This window comes from Phoxinus phoxinus (genome assembly GCF_949152265.1).
Source record: "Phoxinus phoxinus genome assembly, chromosome: 4".
Classification (NCBI taxonomy): Eukaryota; Metazoa; Chordata; class Actinopteri; order Cypriniformes; family Leuciscidae; genus Phoxinus; species Phoxinus phoxinus.
Genome location: NC_136879.1, coordinates 35,912,851 through 35,930,245, shown reverse-complemented (window position 1 = coordinate 35,930,245; position 17,395 = coordinate 35,912,851). Strand labels below are relative to the sequence as shown.

General features: G+C 37.6%; 2 protein-coding genes across 6 annotated transcripts in view; one reads left to right on the top strand and one right to left on the bottom strand.

Moving 5' to 3' along the window:
- Positions 1-17,395, bottom strand: part of gab2 (GRB2-associated binding protein 2) — a 508,732-nt gene that overhangs the window by 242,529 nt on the left and 248,808 nt on the right. The window lies entirely within an intron of this gene.
- The window catches only part of rtn2a (reticulon 2a), a 37,999-nt gene that overhangs the window by 16,398 nt on the left and 4,206 nt on the right, over positions 1-17,395 (top strand). For 3 of the 5 annotated variants that reach the window (XM_079608816.1, XM_079608814.1, XM_079608815.1), the window contains exons 2-7: positions 4,168-4,221; positions 4,370-4,852; positions 5,924-6,109; positions 11,946-12,153; positions 14,475-14,613; positions 16,489-16,558. In XM_079608816.1, the coding sequence (XP_079464942.1) occupies positions 4,168-4,221; positions 4,370-4,852; positions 5,924-6,109; positions 11,946-12,153; positions 14,475-14,613; positions 16,489-16,558 (1,140 nt within the window). Of the gene's footprint in view, positions 1-1,532; positions 1,691-4,167; positions 4,222-4,369; positions 4,853-5,923; positions 6,110-8,634; positions 8,782-11,945; positions 12,154-14,474; positions 14,614-16,488; positions 16,559-17,395 lie in introns of those variants that run through there. The other 2 variants (XM_079608817.1, XM_079608818.1) reach the window with 2 other exon arrangements.

Here is a 17,395-nt window from a genome sequence, read left to right as displayed (position 1 = left end):
AAAAGCTATTAGAGTTTTAAATGAAGGCTTATAGTGAAACACTGAAGACCTCATACGTTTACAAGAGATATAAAGGTCTATGTTACTGCATTTTTGCTCCACGCAGAACACCTAATGGATAACTTAATGTTTAATCATCATTTCATTATATTTGTCAATTAATTTCATATTTGTAAAGTTGATTTCTGGTCCATTGCACCCACCTGCAAACATTAAAGATACAATATGTAACAATTTTTTAATAAAAGATCCAAAAATCACTTGGACAGTGTGATATATTCCCTGCAGTTATGTACTTACAATATCCCAAAAGTCTCCAAAGATTTTTTTATTTCAGAGAAATTCCAATTTTAAATAATTGTCCGTCCCGGAAAAAAATGTCGCCTGTCAGTGACGCAATATCCGCTCTATCCTTGGTTTCCGCAATATCACGTGGACAAATGCGGAATTGGTGGTTATGTTGTGTAGCCTACATCATGGATCACGATTACTCTTTGACTTTTTTGAAGTGCCAACAAAACGTAAGCGATAAATATCGGTGGAGAGAGTGAGAAGGGGGACAAAATCAGTAAAGTTCCTCTAGCTGGGACACAAACTCAGGTCTCCCACGTTATATGATGGCACACTTGCCCACGACACTATCGTGATGCGATATATCGACTTTATAAATTATACAAAATTGTCGGCCGCGTCCCCGCACCCACGCATGTAATAGCCTATTACAGGGGTTTTCAACCTTTTAGAATATGCGCCCCCCCCCAAGTTTGTCTAATTTCATTCGAGAGGGGTGTTTATTTATTACTTAGTTATTTAAATTTAAAACATTTAAAATAAAATGACTTCAAATGTATTATTTATTTAATATAATTTAATGAATTAGATTATTTATTTAAAATATAATGATTTTATTTATTGTTAAATCTCTTAAGTAATTAATCTTAAAAAGTGCTAATTAAAAATAAAATAAAAAGGATGGGGTTATTGTAAGGGTGCAACATGTTCATCCTTGTTAAATTCAAGCAGCCGGAGATAAAGAGGATGTTGATCTGAGATGGCAGAGATGAGCTATACACACATGGATGCACTCATTCTGACCACACACACACACACACACACGTTTTTTCCTTGTGAGGACTCTTCATAGGCGTAATGGTTTTTATACTGTACAAACTGTATATTCTATCCCCTTACACTGCCCCTATCCCTAAATGTAACCATCACAGGAAACATTCTGCATTTATACATTTTTAATAAAACATTGTTTTTTTAAGCTATTTGAATTATGAGGACTCATGAAATGTCCTCATAAATCACGTTTAAGTTGTAATACCAGTGTAATACACATGTCATTATACAGATTTGTGTCCTCATAAATCACAAAAAACAAGAGCACACACACACACACACACACTCATAGTGGCATCAGGTCTCTTCATCTACCCTCTATTGGCTGCTGCAGAGAATGAGAGAGCGAGTGAACCTGGGAGGGGCCGTGTGATGGAGAGAAGGGAGGGTGAGAGAAAGCAAACAGCAGTGCATGAAGGAGGGAGGGGTGCGTGAGGAGCACAGAGCGTCAGGGAGCTGAAAAGAGAGGGAGCGATTCAGCCGAGGAGAGAGGGGACTCCAGACTGGATGGGCCCAGCGGTGCCTTGATGGAGCATGGGTCAGGTTTTAGGGTTCTCCCACTGCAGTGAGTCCTTCTTTTATTCCCTTTGTCTGTGTATTTCTCTCCGTCCGGTGTGTAGCTGTTCATATTCTCTTGCTTTGTGTCTGATGCATCATCTTGGTTGTGTGTTGGCTTTAGCACTCATTCACCTGTGTGTTTAGCTGGATTCTGCTGATGTTGCAGTGTGCACTAGCTCTGTGCATGTGTACGCAGCATCTGCATGAGACTTGTGCTGTTTACAAATGCTTTTGAGGGATAAACAATGGGGGGGGAATTTAATGATGTTCTTGTTAGTAATAATCTGGCACAATTTGGTGTAACAATTGTTACAATCGGGTTGTTTTTATCTAATTTGTATTACAGTATGTGCGTGTAAACAACAAATACTGGTGATTACAGCAAATTCTATTATAGTTACACTGACATTTTGTGTATTTTTTATCAATATTAGTAGATTGTCATATATTCCTTTTGATGAGGATATGTGAAGGGAATTGGTGAATGTTCTAATATTTGTAAAACATAAATATACAATATTATGGTTAACTATAACCAAAGCTATAGATCAATGTAAACTAATCACAAATATATACTTTGCCCCAATAATGATTTATTAATGGCTCTGCAATATAAGCATCATAACAAAGTATGTACATATGCTTAGCGTCATATTAAATATATGTTTTTTTTATAGACGAGGCATCAAATGCAACACTTATTTTTGTATAATATGTTAAGAAGGGAGCTGACAAAGGAAACCTCTCACTTCAAGATCTGAACAAAGCTCTGTTGCCTGGTTTGTTTCATTCATCCCAATATGAAATGGAAGCTCAGAGGCTTTTATCACAGGTCTCTTTTATGGATGCCCATAATAGTCAAATAGCCTGGTTCACTTTGCAGTATATTCTCTGCAAGAACTGCCCAATTAAAGGAAAGGTTTGTCCATTATTTCTGACCAACATGAAAAGCGAACATAATTTGCTTTGGCCTTACAATAAATATATTTCACAGTACAATTCAAGTGAGAAACTATACAGAAACTGAATAATATAAAACATTATTAGCGAATATTAAGCAAAATATGTGTATTTGCTGGTGCTATAGGTGAAGAATGTTATTTGCACTACAAACCAGTGCATTTATGATTATAATAATAAGTTAAAATAATACGCTAACACATTCCAGTTTGCATTATCAAGCAGCATAACAAGCTGTTTTTGTACAGATAAAAAAATGGAAGTGACTGACACCACAAGCCTTGCATAAGGTAAAAACTGTTACAACCTAGGATCTGTAATTTAATTAAAATATTTTTTAAAGTTTCAGATATGAGAGAATAGCATATCACATGGTGGGATATGTCAAGGTATAAGCTATTTAAATACAAAGTATTGTCATTTACAACAATAGTATATATAACAACAATTCAACATAAATAGGTAAACTTTAATTGTATGCTATTGAATTAGCAGTTCCACGTGGACTTTACAAATTTAATTAATAGTATGGGCTGAAACTTTTACATATTTTCATGGCACCATGATCAGCCATCTTTTGTCTTTTTTTTATTGTTTTTGTATTTAACAGTCCATGATGCTTACTTCAAAATGCTACAAAATGTGTTGTGTTCTTTGCTGTCCAGCCAAATTATGAAAATATAAATGAATATATATATATTTTTAAATAGGACAAAAAATGACAAGTGATTGCCTTTATGTAGAATACAGAGAACCTTATAACCGGTATTAGTGACACCGGTGGCCGTTAAGTGAACTACAGCCAGCAACTTATTACTCGCCCAGACAGCTCATTCTTGTTCGTTCTTTTTTTAAAGTAAAAAGACTTTGGTAATACCTTTGCAGCAATATCCAGACGCAGTCCGCGCTGTTGAGAGCGACGTTTAGATGTAAAAATGTGCTGCGCGTTGCACTTCCATGTCAATAACAAAACTAAACGCACAACAAAAATGACAGCGGTGAGAAAATATCAGATATAAAGCAATTAATCATAGCGATGTCGATATGTTTGCACCAGCTCTGCAGTTCACCGGCATCATGTCGACTGATGAGGTAACTAAAATTACACTGTTATGATAGTTTGATTATTATAGGCCTATATTTGAGACTATATAGACTATAGATCTGGCTATGTGAAACTATATTTCAAATTAATCCCTTTTCTTTGCATAACACATTGAAATTACAGCACAGAATAGCTCGTTTGGCATTATCCTGGACATTGCAAGCATTCGTTTCATAGAACGGAAGAGAAGCTCTCGAGAGCACGCTAAACTTTTTGAACATTTAGATTTTTCCGGCAAAAACGTCCCGAATCCTTCACAACAAAAATCAGTCCACTGGCTTTCATAGACAACCTAGGTCTCGGATTTTTGTTTTGCTACAAGTTGTTCACACATTGGCAATAAAAAAGTGATTAATACATGAAAATGCTTACATATAGCCCCTTTAAATTGAGCATCATATATTGCTCTCTCGTTTCAGAGGAATTAGGAACAGTGAACTCAACACCTGACTCCACTCCTTCCTGCTCAGATGGTAATATTTTCATATACAGTATACATTTAAATATATGAGTGCTTTAGTTATCTTTGCATGTTTTCCTGATATCCACATCTTTTATAGCCCCTGATAACCCTTGAGGCTATTGTATACACAGTCATAAACCTACACCACTTTTGCTCAGGTGGAAATGAGGAGTCTGACTTCCCAGAACTGCAGACAGCCAGGGAATGGTCAGACGACGAAGAAGACCTCGAGGATGATGACGCATGTCTCAGCAGCTCATCCGTATGGGGAACGCCGCGTCAGAACTCCTTTGAGCTCACCTTCTCCTACATTGCCTTCTCCGAGAGCGATGGCTCATCGCGGAGAGACTCGGGGCGCCGCAGGACTGGGGGGAGGGGTAGCCGTGGTTCACTGCACCGCACGGATACTCTGGAGACCCAGGTACTTCCGGACTCCCCTGCTGTGGAGTGGGACCCTCATGACTTCTTGACCGGGGAGGGAGACGTGGAGGAGGAGAGCCTGACGTGGACACTAGAGCCACAGAGTCACAGGGTGGAGGAGTTTCAGGATAAAGACACAGGGACATGGGAAACAACGGAGGAGATCTCAGGCATCCAAACACGCAACGAAACATGCAGTCATCAAAATGAGCAAATAACAGGTGCTCATAAAAATTACTATTGTGTGCAAATAACAAACGTGTGTTTGCATGTGTATGTAATGGACGTGGCCTCAAGATGTGTGCTAGCGACTGACGCTAACAGCTGCGGTCTTTAGCGTTTTTGTCAGCGTGCTCACCTCCCATGCTGGAGACTACGGTTCGAATCCTGCTCGGAGCGGGTTCGAGTAAAGCCGGTTATATTTGGTGCCGTGACCCGGATGGGAGTCAGGTTTGGGGGTTGAGTGTAACGTAGACCACTATGAGCTGTGCATGTAAACCTCACTGCCCTGACCTCAAGAGGTAGCGACTGACGCTAGCAGCTGCAGTCTTTAGCGTCCATGTTTGCGCGCCTGCCACGCCGGTTCGTAGCCCGCTCGGAGCGTGTCGAGTAGGACCGGTTACAGATAGACATGATGGTAAAAGCAGACACTGAAGGAGCCTTTAAGGGAGGGACCTGACACTTAAAGGGACCTGATCCATAATGACCAGAATATCATAGAGACCAGGAGGTGGGCTCTTTTGTCGTTGGCCAGTAAGAAAACACTCGGAAAACCCTAGTAATCATATAGCAATATGTTAAACACATCTCAAAATACTTTAGGAACAGCATAGCAATGACCTAGCAACTACTGTCAACATCCTAGAATCATGGTGGTGAGTTTTGCATGGTCATATGTCAGTGAATGTCACACAAAAAACAATTAATGTAAAGTAGGCTTTATGTCTATCAGCTGATTTATGTCACATATACGTATATATATATATATATATATATATATATATATATATATATATTAGTATACACCAGATTATATTAATATGTCTGATTATATAAATATAAATAATTAAATAACATTTTAAAATTAAATTAAAACAATATGTTGTAAAAAAAATAATTATTACTATTAAAAAAATATAATAATATAAAATATATATTTATATATATTACAAATTATTCACAATGGCATAAGCCGAAACAATATATATATAAAAAATTGCATTGACCTTTTGCAATGAATCAGGTGTCACACACATAATCTCATGCCGATTAATTGTGGATTATTTCGGCAGTACCACAACTTCATGGGTCAGACCCTTCTGTTGCCACGGAAACCACAGCCACCCTGCAGATGGTGGACCCATCACATACAATGCCTCCTGCCATTGGACATAACACTCAGGAAGAACAGATCTGCAAGCAGTGGTGCTCTGCTCTCAACTTATCGGAGGGGCCAACAATTCGCATCCAGATAGCAGGTTAGACATCACTTCCCATCTCTATAATCAATTATCTGCTCTCCAAGACTGTCATATTCTTTAGAGCCTGGAGGTTTCTGACAGCACTTCATTAGTCAACATGTCAATATGTAAAACAGATCCTAGAGATATGGTTTCTCTTGTTCACAAGAAGCACAGGCTTCCCACATATGAATACAAATGCTCGTGTTTTATTGGAGAATACCATCTCCATGGTAACACACTCCAGGGGCTGCTACTATAATGGGCTGATGCTACTGAGTGGATTCCTGGCCAGTCCGTCTTCATTATTCCACACAGACCAGAAAAAGCAGAGTCATGCTGTCTGTATGTGCTATGCCGCTCAGAACCATTATGGTTGGCATGTGCTTTCCGCATGGTGGTTAGAAGGGTGGTGGCAAAATGGATTCTCATGTGCTGTTGTGTAATGAAGTATATTGACTATAAGGAGCCATTTGTGTCCAAAACGGATAATACAGTACAGTATTCATGAAATTGTCATCATGCAAAACAACAGATCGTCATGTTCACAATGTCAATAGCATGTTACAGTTTAATGCATAAGCAGAGCTGAGCTGCATAGCAGAACTGTAGCAGAAGAAGAGGAGATGCATATTAAAAACATATAAACTGCACAATAGATATATTTATCAAAACAATGAATCTCAAATTAACTACATACATGTACACTGCACAAAAAAATATTACACAAAACAAAACATACTGTACAACAGAGAGAATAGCCCAGGCATGCTGAAAATTCATGGTTCTCCGAAGAAAGCAAGTAAAAAAAGTACTAATAAATAAATCATGAAAAGAAAACAGACTTTCTAACTTCTTTCAGTTTAAAGAAAGTAAACACAAGCAGCAAATACACTTTTATATTCAGGATACTGTATATGAAAAAAATGGCTATTTATTTAATTTAATTATGGCTTATTGCAGTATTGTTTCTCAAGTAAATGTATCAAAGATTTTAGGACTTTTTACTGGGGGGAAATGAGATAGTTCTGCCCTGATAACTCTCTGATAGTAATGGATATGATAATGTTAATATGTTTGGTCTGATACGATACGATACGCTGCTGCTGCTTGTGTTGGTTATTTCTGCTGCGGCTGCAGAGCAAGTACGGGACTTGATACTACCAATACACACACGACACGCTGCTGTGAGCAAGTAAGATGCTGCAGCTCTACAATATAGCAATATAGCATACATGAATTACCAGTAGCAGATCTATACAGGTGGAGCTGGGGAAGGTGGAGAGTGCTGCATTGCTAAGGCAAATGCTGACCAATTATTTCAGAAAATACACGGATAATGTATCCCCGGATTTGTCCCGGCAACGTTTGATTTTGGTTTATTCCTGATTTTCCAGGATCTGTGAGTGCGTTCACACACATCCCGGTAAGATCCCGTAAAGACACGTGACGTCAGGATGAGACGTGTAACGTACGCGTCAAAAACATGTACACTAACGCATCGCGTACCGTTCCACAAAGCTGGCGAACGATCTCCGCTTCAGCGCGGATAGTAAGGAGCTTCTGGTCTCTGCTTCATCCTAGTTTGCAGACATTTTTTTCGTTCTTTCTTTGTTGATGACGAACACAAACTTTCTTCTAAGAGCAACAGAGTCACGCGATGGCACGTGCGTCATCACTACGACACACCCCTTACGGCCTTGATCCTTGCTTTTGTTCACACAGGGCGCGTTCCGGGACTGATCCCGGCAATGTTATTAGGTCCCCAACCCGGGATCGATCCCGGCATTAATCCCGGGATGTGTTTGCGTTCACACAGAAGGCACTCTGGGAATTTCGCTGGAATTTCCCGGGATCAACTCGCTGTGTGAAAGGGGCTCTAGAGAAACTTTATATTTCAATTTAAAAAAATATATTCTCACCCTCATTCCAAAAACCTTCCAAAAAATGTGTGTAATACCAAATATTTTGTTAAATTTCTCACATAGTTTTTCGTCCGTATAAACATATTTGCATGTAAAAACTTGTGTTCAAACCTTTTGTGCTCAAATCAGTAAGTTCACACTTCCAAACTTAGAATACATTTTATAACCACTTTAAGCAAACTCCAGACTTGTGGTATGAAATCCATTATAACCCTTAACAAACTTCCTGATAAGCATCCTGTTGTAGATGTTGCTTAACCAATAAGTGGATAGGGGGAAGGAAAATGAGGATAGAACAAAGAATTATATTACGTAATATATATAGACGGCGTCTAATATACATAATTATCTATTCTAATAGAAAAAAATATTTGTACATTGCTTAATTATGATTTGTCTTTTTCATAAAAGTGGTTGTAGGATGCATAAAGTCTAATAATGTTACTTGTTGAGTGTATGTTATAGATTAATTATAGATTTTAATTATTCCAAACTTATCTCAGGTAGATGTACAGTATGTACAATGTATTTGTGAGCTAGTGTATTTGTATCCTCCCACTACTGTATGTCAGTCTAACTGCCTCTGTCTTCTTTAATGGGGCGGGCACAATTGTGCAGGTTTATTTTTGGGCCGCTGGGCCAGTGGGGCTGCTGACAGCGCAGGCCCATCCAAAAACAGCTTGAGGGGGTTTCAGAGAGGATCAGGGACATAGACACAGGCCAGAGAGGGATCGGCCCATGAAGACACCAAAATGACCAGTAAAGGTGAGGGACCAGGAAATATACACACAACTGGCGCTTTCAGACTATGACTGTCAACAGAGAATCATTTAAGCGGAGTGCACAGAGACGTGGATGAACTTTTATTCCTGTCTGAACCACATAGCTAAGAGTTAGACGTTTAACCATGTGCTGTAATTTCATTCGAGTTTGTTTTTAGGGTTTTTGATTATGTGACGTAGAGATACTGTACGTGTGGTATTTCATGATAGTAAAAGTTGTGTGTTTGTGTACAAGATGGAGAATGAATGAAAATGGAGTACTTTTGTGTTTATTCATACTGTGTTGTGTGTGTGGATGTGTGTTTTATGTATGTACAGTATGTGTATTTGATGGACATGATGGTATTAATCTATGATAGGTTTTTATTTACTAACTCTTAACTATACTTTATTCTGATTAGCCAATTGCAGCTTTAGCTAGTCAAATATTTTGTACAATGACTGCTAAACCTTAACCATTGAAAGCAATTGACTTTCCTACTGTACATGACTGTGCTAATTTCTTCAACTAAAATCAATATTTCACAAACATTTATTTATTTGGTAAGTAGCTGTGTAGTAAGTGGGATAATGTAGTCAGATTATTACCACAAAAAAAACAAAAAAAAAACAGGATCGCACTGATCACTTTGTCTGGGTTGCGATTTAGCAATAATGAGTATGACCAGCATTTATAAACATGCTTTTGTTGCTAACAAATATATATTTCATTCAGTCTGAAAGTACACAATGTGCTCCTTTTTATTAAGTAGTGTAAAATGTCATTCGTTTTGCGTTTGTTTACAGGCAGCCAGCCTGAGCTGACAAACTTGCTAAAGCTAACCACGTCAAATAAGTCAGTGAGGCCACCTGGCATAACAATCGACAGTTGTGTCTAAAACTAGGGGCTTCTTACACATTACGTTGATGTTATAAATAGCCCATCCACCTGCTGCTAGGTCCACCATTCAGAGTCGCACCACATACATGAATGGCATTAGCACTGGTCATGTAATTCTGAATGGATTAGCCACAGTATTAGCCTGTGAGCTATTGCTTAACTTATACGAGTCTCTTAAGACCGTCTATAGAGAGTTTTCCCAGTGTATAAAACTGACTTTATAACACTGAGAAGTGATTGATTAAAAAGTAAAACTTTTACTTTGTGCGGTTCTTGAAGCCCTGAGACTATTGGCAATGGGATACAAGTTGAGTGTTGTCAGCAGGTGCTTTAAGAGACCACTTTATATTCTTACTTTCTCTTCCTTCCTACACTGACTAAAAATAGCCACGGTCAGCCCAAAAGACTCCTTGCAGTTTGTCTCCCCGTCATCGATAACTTAAACCTACCTACCCACCCACTCATTGAGCCTTGGCATTTCTATCCTTTCTTACAAGAAGTTTTGATTCACATTTATCTACATTGCATCCTTACAGTGCTTGCAAAGCATAACTGTATTGATTTCTGAGTTCTAATCTAAGGTTTGGGAGGAGCTACTGTAGTTAATCTAATCTAGCAAATCATCACGCAAGAATTTAGCCTATAAAAAGCCACTTACTTCATTATCGTGTCACTCCATGTCCTGCCTTATATCTGTCCATTTATTACTAACTTTATTTATTAAGTTATTTAAAAAAACTTTATACTTGAAAATATAAGATTCTGTTATGCAAGGTTTGGTTTAAATCTCTTGTACAGGTGAAACTCAAAAAATTTGAATATCGTGCAAAAGTTAATTTATTTCAGTAATTCAACTTAAAAGGTGAAACTAATATATTATATAGACTCATTACATGCAAAGCGAGATATTTCAAGCCTTTATTTGTTATAATTTTGATGATTATGGCTTACAGCTTATGAAAACCCCAAATTCAAAATTAGAATATTGTGAAAAGGTTTTCATAAGCTCTAAGCCATAATCATAAAAATTCTAACAAATAAAGGCTTGAAATATCTCGCTTTGCATGTAATGAGTCTATATAATATATTAGTTTCACCTTTTAAGTTGAATTACTGAAATAAATGAACTTTTGCACGATATTCAAATTTTTCGAGTTTCACAGAGTGGAACAATTGGGTTCAGGAAGTAAAAATACCATTAATTTTCTCCATAGGGGATTTTTATTTTATTTTATATGATAACTTATAAAACATTAAAGACAGACTTACTGTGAGCCACAATGTTAATCGGTGGTATATACTTTTGTTGAAGCAATCAGCCCACATTATTTCAAAGCATTTTTAAAATAATCATGTATAATCAACATTGCAGTTCCTGGTGAAAAACTACATTATCCATGGCGCTAATCACGCCAAAACAACACTTTAACACTCCACTCTCATATGCACTTCATATGCAGATTTTCCAATAAGATTAAGTTATAGTTTCTATTTACACAATAAAAAAAAAAAAAAAAAAAAATCAATAGTTTTATATTTATCCATTGTTTTTAATTAGGTTGTCATTCACAATGCTTGATGGGATTGTAGTTCTTTCCCTCATTAAAGCTGTTTATTACACAGTCATTGTCTTTTTGTGCAATTTCCACCTATTTTTTTTTCTACAAACCGATGTTTGTAATTTTGTGATTCACATTGTAGCTGGTCGATTTGGTTCATGGATTATGACACTTTAAGGAACACTTGAACCATGCTTGCTGAAAAAGCGGATGAGCCAAGCACATAATTTGCCAAACTAAGATGTGCTCTTGGGACAGCAACTAATCAGTTGCTCTGAATGTTTCAGGGCAAACAAGCATGTTGATACAAAAACATGTTCTACTTGGGTAAATCACTTCATGCATTTTATTAGAGGTGCTCACAAAACCCCAATCCTAAGTATTAATCTTTGACACGTCCCACATTATTTGTGATCCAGACGTGAATGTTACCGCTAATCATGTGGCTTGTTGAGGAGAGGCATGCTATTATGTTTCTAAGTGACATTGAAGGCGTACATTGGTGTATTTTGAGAACACTGGAGGAGTAAAATGTCATAGAGACAGTGGTTTCTTGATGTTTAAGAAACCACCCCCCACAGCACCCTAGCATCCACTCAAATCTACGTAGTTTAATCTGCGTTTGTTTGTCAACCACAGACTTTAGGAAACCATTTGTAGTCTAGACTTGTAGTTTTATACCCCAAACCTTCTTCTACCTCCATGTAGTAGTGGACCTGATCTACTGGAAGGACATGGAGCGGACCGGGATGATGTTCACGGGGCTGGTGGTGGGACTGCTGGCTCTGTTCCAGCTGAGCATCATCACTGTGGTGTCCACGCTCTCCCTGGCCATCATCTGCTTCACCATCTCAGCCAGAATATACTACAAACTGCTGCATGTGCTCCAGCTGGGAGATGGAGTACACCCCTTCCAGTGAGTCTCTTCTCTCTCCTCTTCTCCAGTTTTTAATTTACTTGAATCCAGATACTTTTGGAACATGTCCTCACCTTAATGCAAATGGACCATGAACAGCGCATTTGGTTGTAGTACAGTATTATGTGGGGGGGGGGGGGGGGGGGGGGGGTCATCTATACCAGTGCCCTTTCCATTTTGGCAAGATGATTTTCTTTATTTAAACATTATATCAAGCAAGGACTATCTTCAAGTGATGTGCATTCTCAAGCTAAAACAATATTGTGTAATATGATGGGGTTTAACAGTGGCTTACAGGGTTGACAGTCTAGTTTAATTTGACATTACAAGGCTTTATTGTTGGGGGGTAAACGCATTACAAGTAATCCGATTACTTTTTTCAAGTAACTAGTAATGTAATGCATTACTTTTAAATGTACAACAAAATATCTGAGTTACTTTTTCAAATAAGTAATGCAAGCTACTTTGTTTTCCCATGTATTGACTGACAGCTCTCCTGTCCCTTGTTGAGAGATATCAGGAGTAAGAGGCGTCGTGTGCGCCGTGTAAACATAATGGTTATTGTAGGTCTAGACTAAATGTGAGCATGTTATTACTCATCTAAGATTCATCAGATTCAGTATTCCTCAAAATTAGGGCTGCACGATTAATCGCAATTTCCATATAATTGTACTTAAACCGATTTGGCTTATCGCGATTTTGTTATTTCACGATTTTCCTATTTGTAATGTGCGGCTTGTCATTGATGTACGGCTCTGTAAACGCTGCTCCATCTGAAAGAACTGTGAGTTTGAGTCACTTATAACGTGCATTTGAAAACACAACACGCGTCGAACATCTTTTTTCAAACATGAGACACATTTATGAGCCTCTTGTCCAACAAAGACAACATTTAATAGCATGCTTTTACTCCAGACTCACTTCATAACGACAGTTGAGCATCCTTCTGTGAGATGATGTGGCTTCTTACACAGAATAAGGCAGTCGTGTGTTTATTAGTCATGTTTAATCAATCAAAGCATTTCAATCTTCTGTTTATTCAGCTAAAGCGATGATGCCCGATAGGGATTTCCTGGAATGATGTGTTATTGTGCGGGGTATATTTGTCGTGTCTGCGTGAGAGCGCCCTCTGGTGTTCAGATGGAGCAGTATTTACTACCGAACAGCCGTGCTGCACTGACAAGCTGCGCATAAAATAATCACAGCCTTTGCCAAATCGGGTGCGGTTTCATAGCGATTAATTGTGCAGCCCTACTCAAAATGAATAAAAACAGTGAAATGTAAACTCCTTCAATTATTGCAGGTTTGCGCAATATTCTATGTTAAATAATACAAATATACTATTTAATATATATATATATATATATATAATGTATTTAATATAATTCTCACTTCTCAATCTCTTTGCTGCTGACCTTCGATGATACAATTCAACAATATTAAGCAAAAATGACTTTAGATAAACATCACGTTTGTGTTTCATTTTTTTGTTTTATTGCTGAAGTAAGAGTGTTGAACTTTCGCCCTCTACTGTACAGGCATGAACTTGCTTGAATCTCCTTCAGCCTGAGACTTATTCATGGAATATTTCTGAGTTTCAGAAAAAAATTACAGTATTCTTCTGTGATGCACGTGTTCATTATTAGACATCATTAGAAGACAAAATGGTTTCACTTTATTTTGACGGTCCCTTTTGAACTTTCTGTTGATTATAAGTAACTCTGCAACTACATGTCAACTTACTCACATTAGAGTATTAGTAGACTGTCTGCTTAATATCTGCTAACACTTTATTTTGATGATCCTCCAACAGACATTCTCCTGACTATAAGTAACTTTGCAACAACATGTCAACTTATTCTAAGCCTACCAGTCTACTAATACTCTATTAATACTCTACTGTCAAGTAGTTAGTTAGTAGACATGAGGGTGCAACGTTACTTCAACAGAATGTGTTAAAGGAACCATCAAAATAAAGTGAAACCATTTTGTCTTCTAATGATGTCCAATAATGAACACACGCATCACAGAAAAAAACTGTAATTTTTTTCTGAAACTCAAAAATATTTCCACCACCGTGCAATTTCCATCACCTTTCATATACATATTACCAATAAATTAAATGAATGAACTAATGAGAGTGTGAAATTATTATTTTCATTGGGACAAAAGAGCAACTGAGCAACTGTTGATTTTGAAGGAGAAACTATGCGATCTACTTTGGATAAATGCATCTTCTTGATGCCAAAAATAACTACATTTAATATCTGTGTTTTCAATGTGTGTACGGCTATGTCTCTGTATGCATTGATGTGCTGCAGGTCATATCTGGACTTGGACATCAGTTTAAGTGGGGAAGAGGCTCAACACTACGTGCAGAGGGCCATTGTGATGTCCTGCTCGGCCGTGGACACACTGAGGAACCTCATCTTTGTGGGAAACCTGTTCAACTCACTCAAGGTACGGCTGGAAATTGATGGTCTTGTATAAAAAATAAAAATTATATATCCTGAATCTGTGCGATACAACAATGATATTCCACATTCATTACAAAGAGTCATCGCTCTCTCAGTATTTGAATGGGTTTTTTTTCCCTTCTCTCTCTGTGACTCTTTCAGAGAGATTCACATTTCTAGTTTTGTGCTCTGTAGTGCCTGTCATAAGAGATTTCTTTTCATATCTTCTTCTCTTGTCCGCTTCTATTTATTAAATTTTCATTTGATCTTTTTTGGTCTCATCTTATATTCAGTACCTGAAGGTGACTTACTTTTTTTTTCATCCTCCTGAGAAAACCCTTAAAACACATTTTAATGAGAAACGTCATTGACATTTTTTTATTGTATCATATTTCATAGGGATGTGGGGTTTTTTTCTATTGACCTGCATCAAATACGAATTATAATTACAAAATAGCATACCTAATTGTTTCTCTTTCCATGAAATTCATAAATCCAAAGATGTTGTCATGACAACTGTCGCAATTAAAAAAGGTCCTCTACAGAGAACAAAAATTAATGTTCATTAAAATGAATGTTCATTATTTGAGGCCTCTCAGCTGTGCACTTAACAGCTGTCACTCTAAATACACTCAAGACGTACCACATGGAAATCTTGACAGTGTTTTGGGGTGTATTTCCAGGCACGTGTGGCCTATATCTTGACATGAAGTGTCTCCCGGACATTATGGCACAGAATTACGGAATACATGATAGAATTCTGCATTCTGAGAGAGAATTATGGATTATAAATTGCTATTTGTGTTTTTATCCTAACGTTTATGGTAGAGTTTGACACCTGAAGACTATTTTTCCACAGTTAAGCAAAGCAGTAATGAAACATTAAATAAATAAAGTCTATTGAGTTATACAGTAACACTGATGTGGATATCATACCTCATATATTAAAGTGTTGGAAGAATGTGATGAGTAATGTTTGAGATCTCTGACATTTGATTGCAGACTGTAGTATCTTGTCAATCTGAGCGCAGTTTGAGACATTGAGATCTCTTCTGATTCTAGCAGACACATATGAGATTACTAGGGTCTTTTGCTCATGTGAAAAAAATGAAAAGCAGGAAAAAGTCCACATTTAATCAAATAGGTTAAAAAAAATCTCCATATGTTGCTGACAGATATGATTGGTTTCTTTGCCGGTCCTATCCAATTAAAGCACTTTTTCCCTCTTTTTAACATTTAAATACCGGCACAACATTCACCCACCTCCTCCCTAGCTCCACCTGTCTATTTCTGCTTTATATTCTGCTTTTATGTTCCTACGTTCACTATTAACACAATCCGAATAAGTCTGGTTTTCATGTTATTTTTATATTTTCTATTACAATTTAATCATAAATCGTTGATGATTTAGTACTGTATATATTGGAGGACCAGTCTCTATATATTAGAGACCTAATGTTGTCTCACAGACACGTCTAAGCTGATAAATTAGACGGCCTAGGACTGCAGAGTCTTCAGCTGAAACTCTTTAACAGTCCTCAAGTTTCGGGGTGTCACCGAGTCACAGGATGACCTGTGTGGTATGTGACATGGGACACATGTGGTCTTATGCAGTATGAGACGAGCGGATACAAGAGGGTCTTGTCCTGAGTGCGGTTTCCAGTTTCAGACTTGGTGACTAGAGACTCCTGACTGAGAGATATAAGAGGAAACATTTTCTCTACGGGCCAGAAGCCCAGTGTTAGATAACAGTTTCACAATCGTCACATCTTGCAGTGGATGTGTGTTTTGAAGGAATGCTGAGGTGGCTTGTGGAATCAGATTTGGATACACAAACATTTAGGAATTTGAGTAATGAAATGTTTGTTGTTATCCCCAGTTCTTGTTGCTGATGTATCTGGTCACGTTCCTGGGAAACCTCTGCAATGGCCTTACCTTGCTCATCATCGGTATGATGTCCATGTTTTTTAATTGTTTATACTTTTATAATAGTAATGCTGTGTAACTTTGCAGTCAGCAGTTATTCTATGACTTACGCAGTGGCCTCAAAAACATTTGAACACTTTTGTATTGCATTACATAAACCATGAACCTTCCACTAAAGTTTGACAACCACAATACTTTTTTCTCTTCATTTTGAACAGTATGGCAACAGAATAAAAACGGCCTATGGAAGTGGAAAGTTCTGCATGTGATCTACTGACAATATGCAAATTAAAGAACATAGATGCAGCAACTAATCTCCATAATGACCAACTCAATCTACCAAGAGCAGCACAACTAATGCAGCCATGTCAAGCACGAATTGAGTTAAAGGGATAGTTCACTTTGAAATTAAATGTTGGTATGTTTTAGCTTACCTGAAGTGCATCCAAGATGTAGGTGTCTTTGTCTCCGCAGTAGTTTCAATTTTGATATTTTTAGGTCAAACCGTTCTTGTCTGTCAGTCATAGCACAGTCATGGACACAGTCACAGTCAAAATGTATGGGAGGAGAGTATTTAAATGAATCATGCAAGGTGATTAACTAAGCTTTGCCCTAGTCAATGGTATTTGTTTATTATTATTGTTTATTATTACAATTTAATATTATTTACCTCCCCGAAAAAGCATGTCTTAAACCAGACGTTTGGACCAAATTTCATGGTAGATTGTGTTGGTCATTCACGCACAAAACTTTCCACACCCATCGGCGCTTTTTTTCCAATTGCGCTCTCACGCTAATTTGCCATGTTTGGTAAATCTGGCCCTAAATATGTTCTGAGGTCACTGACTGTATATCCTCGG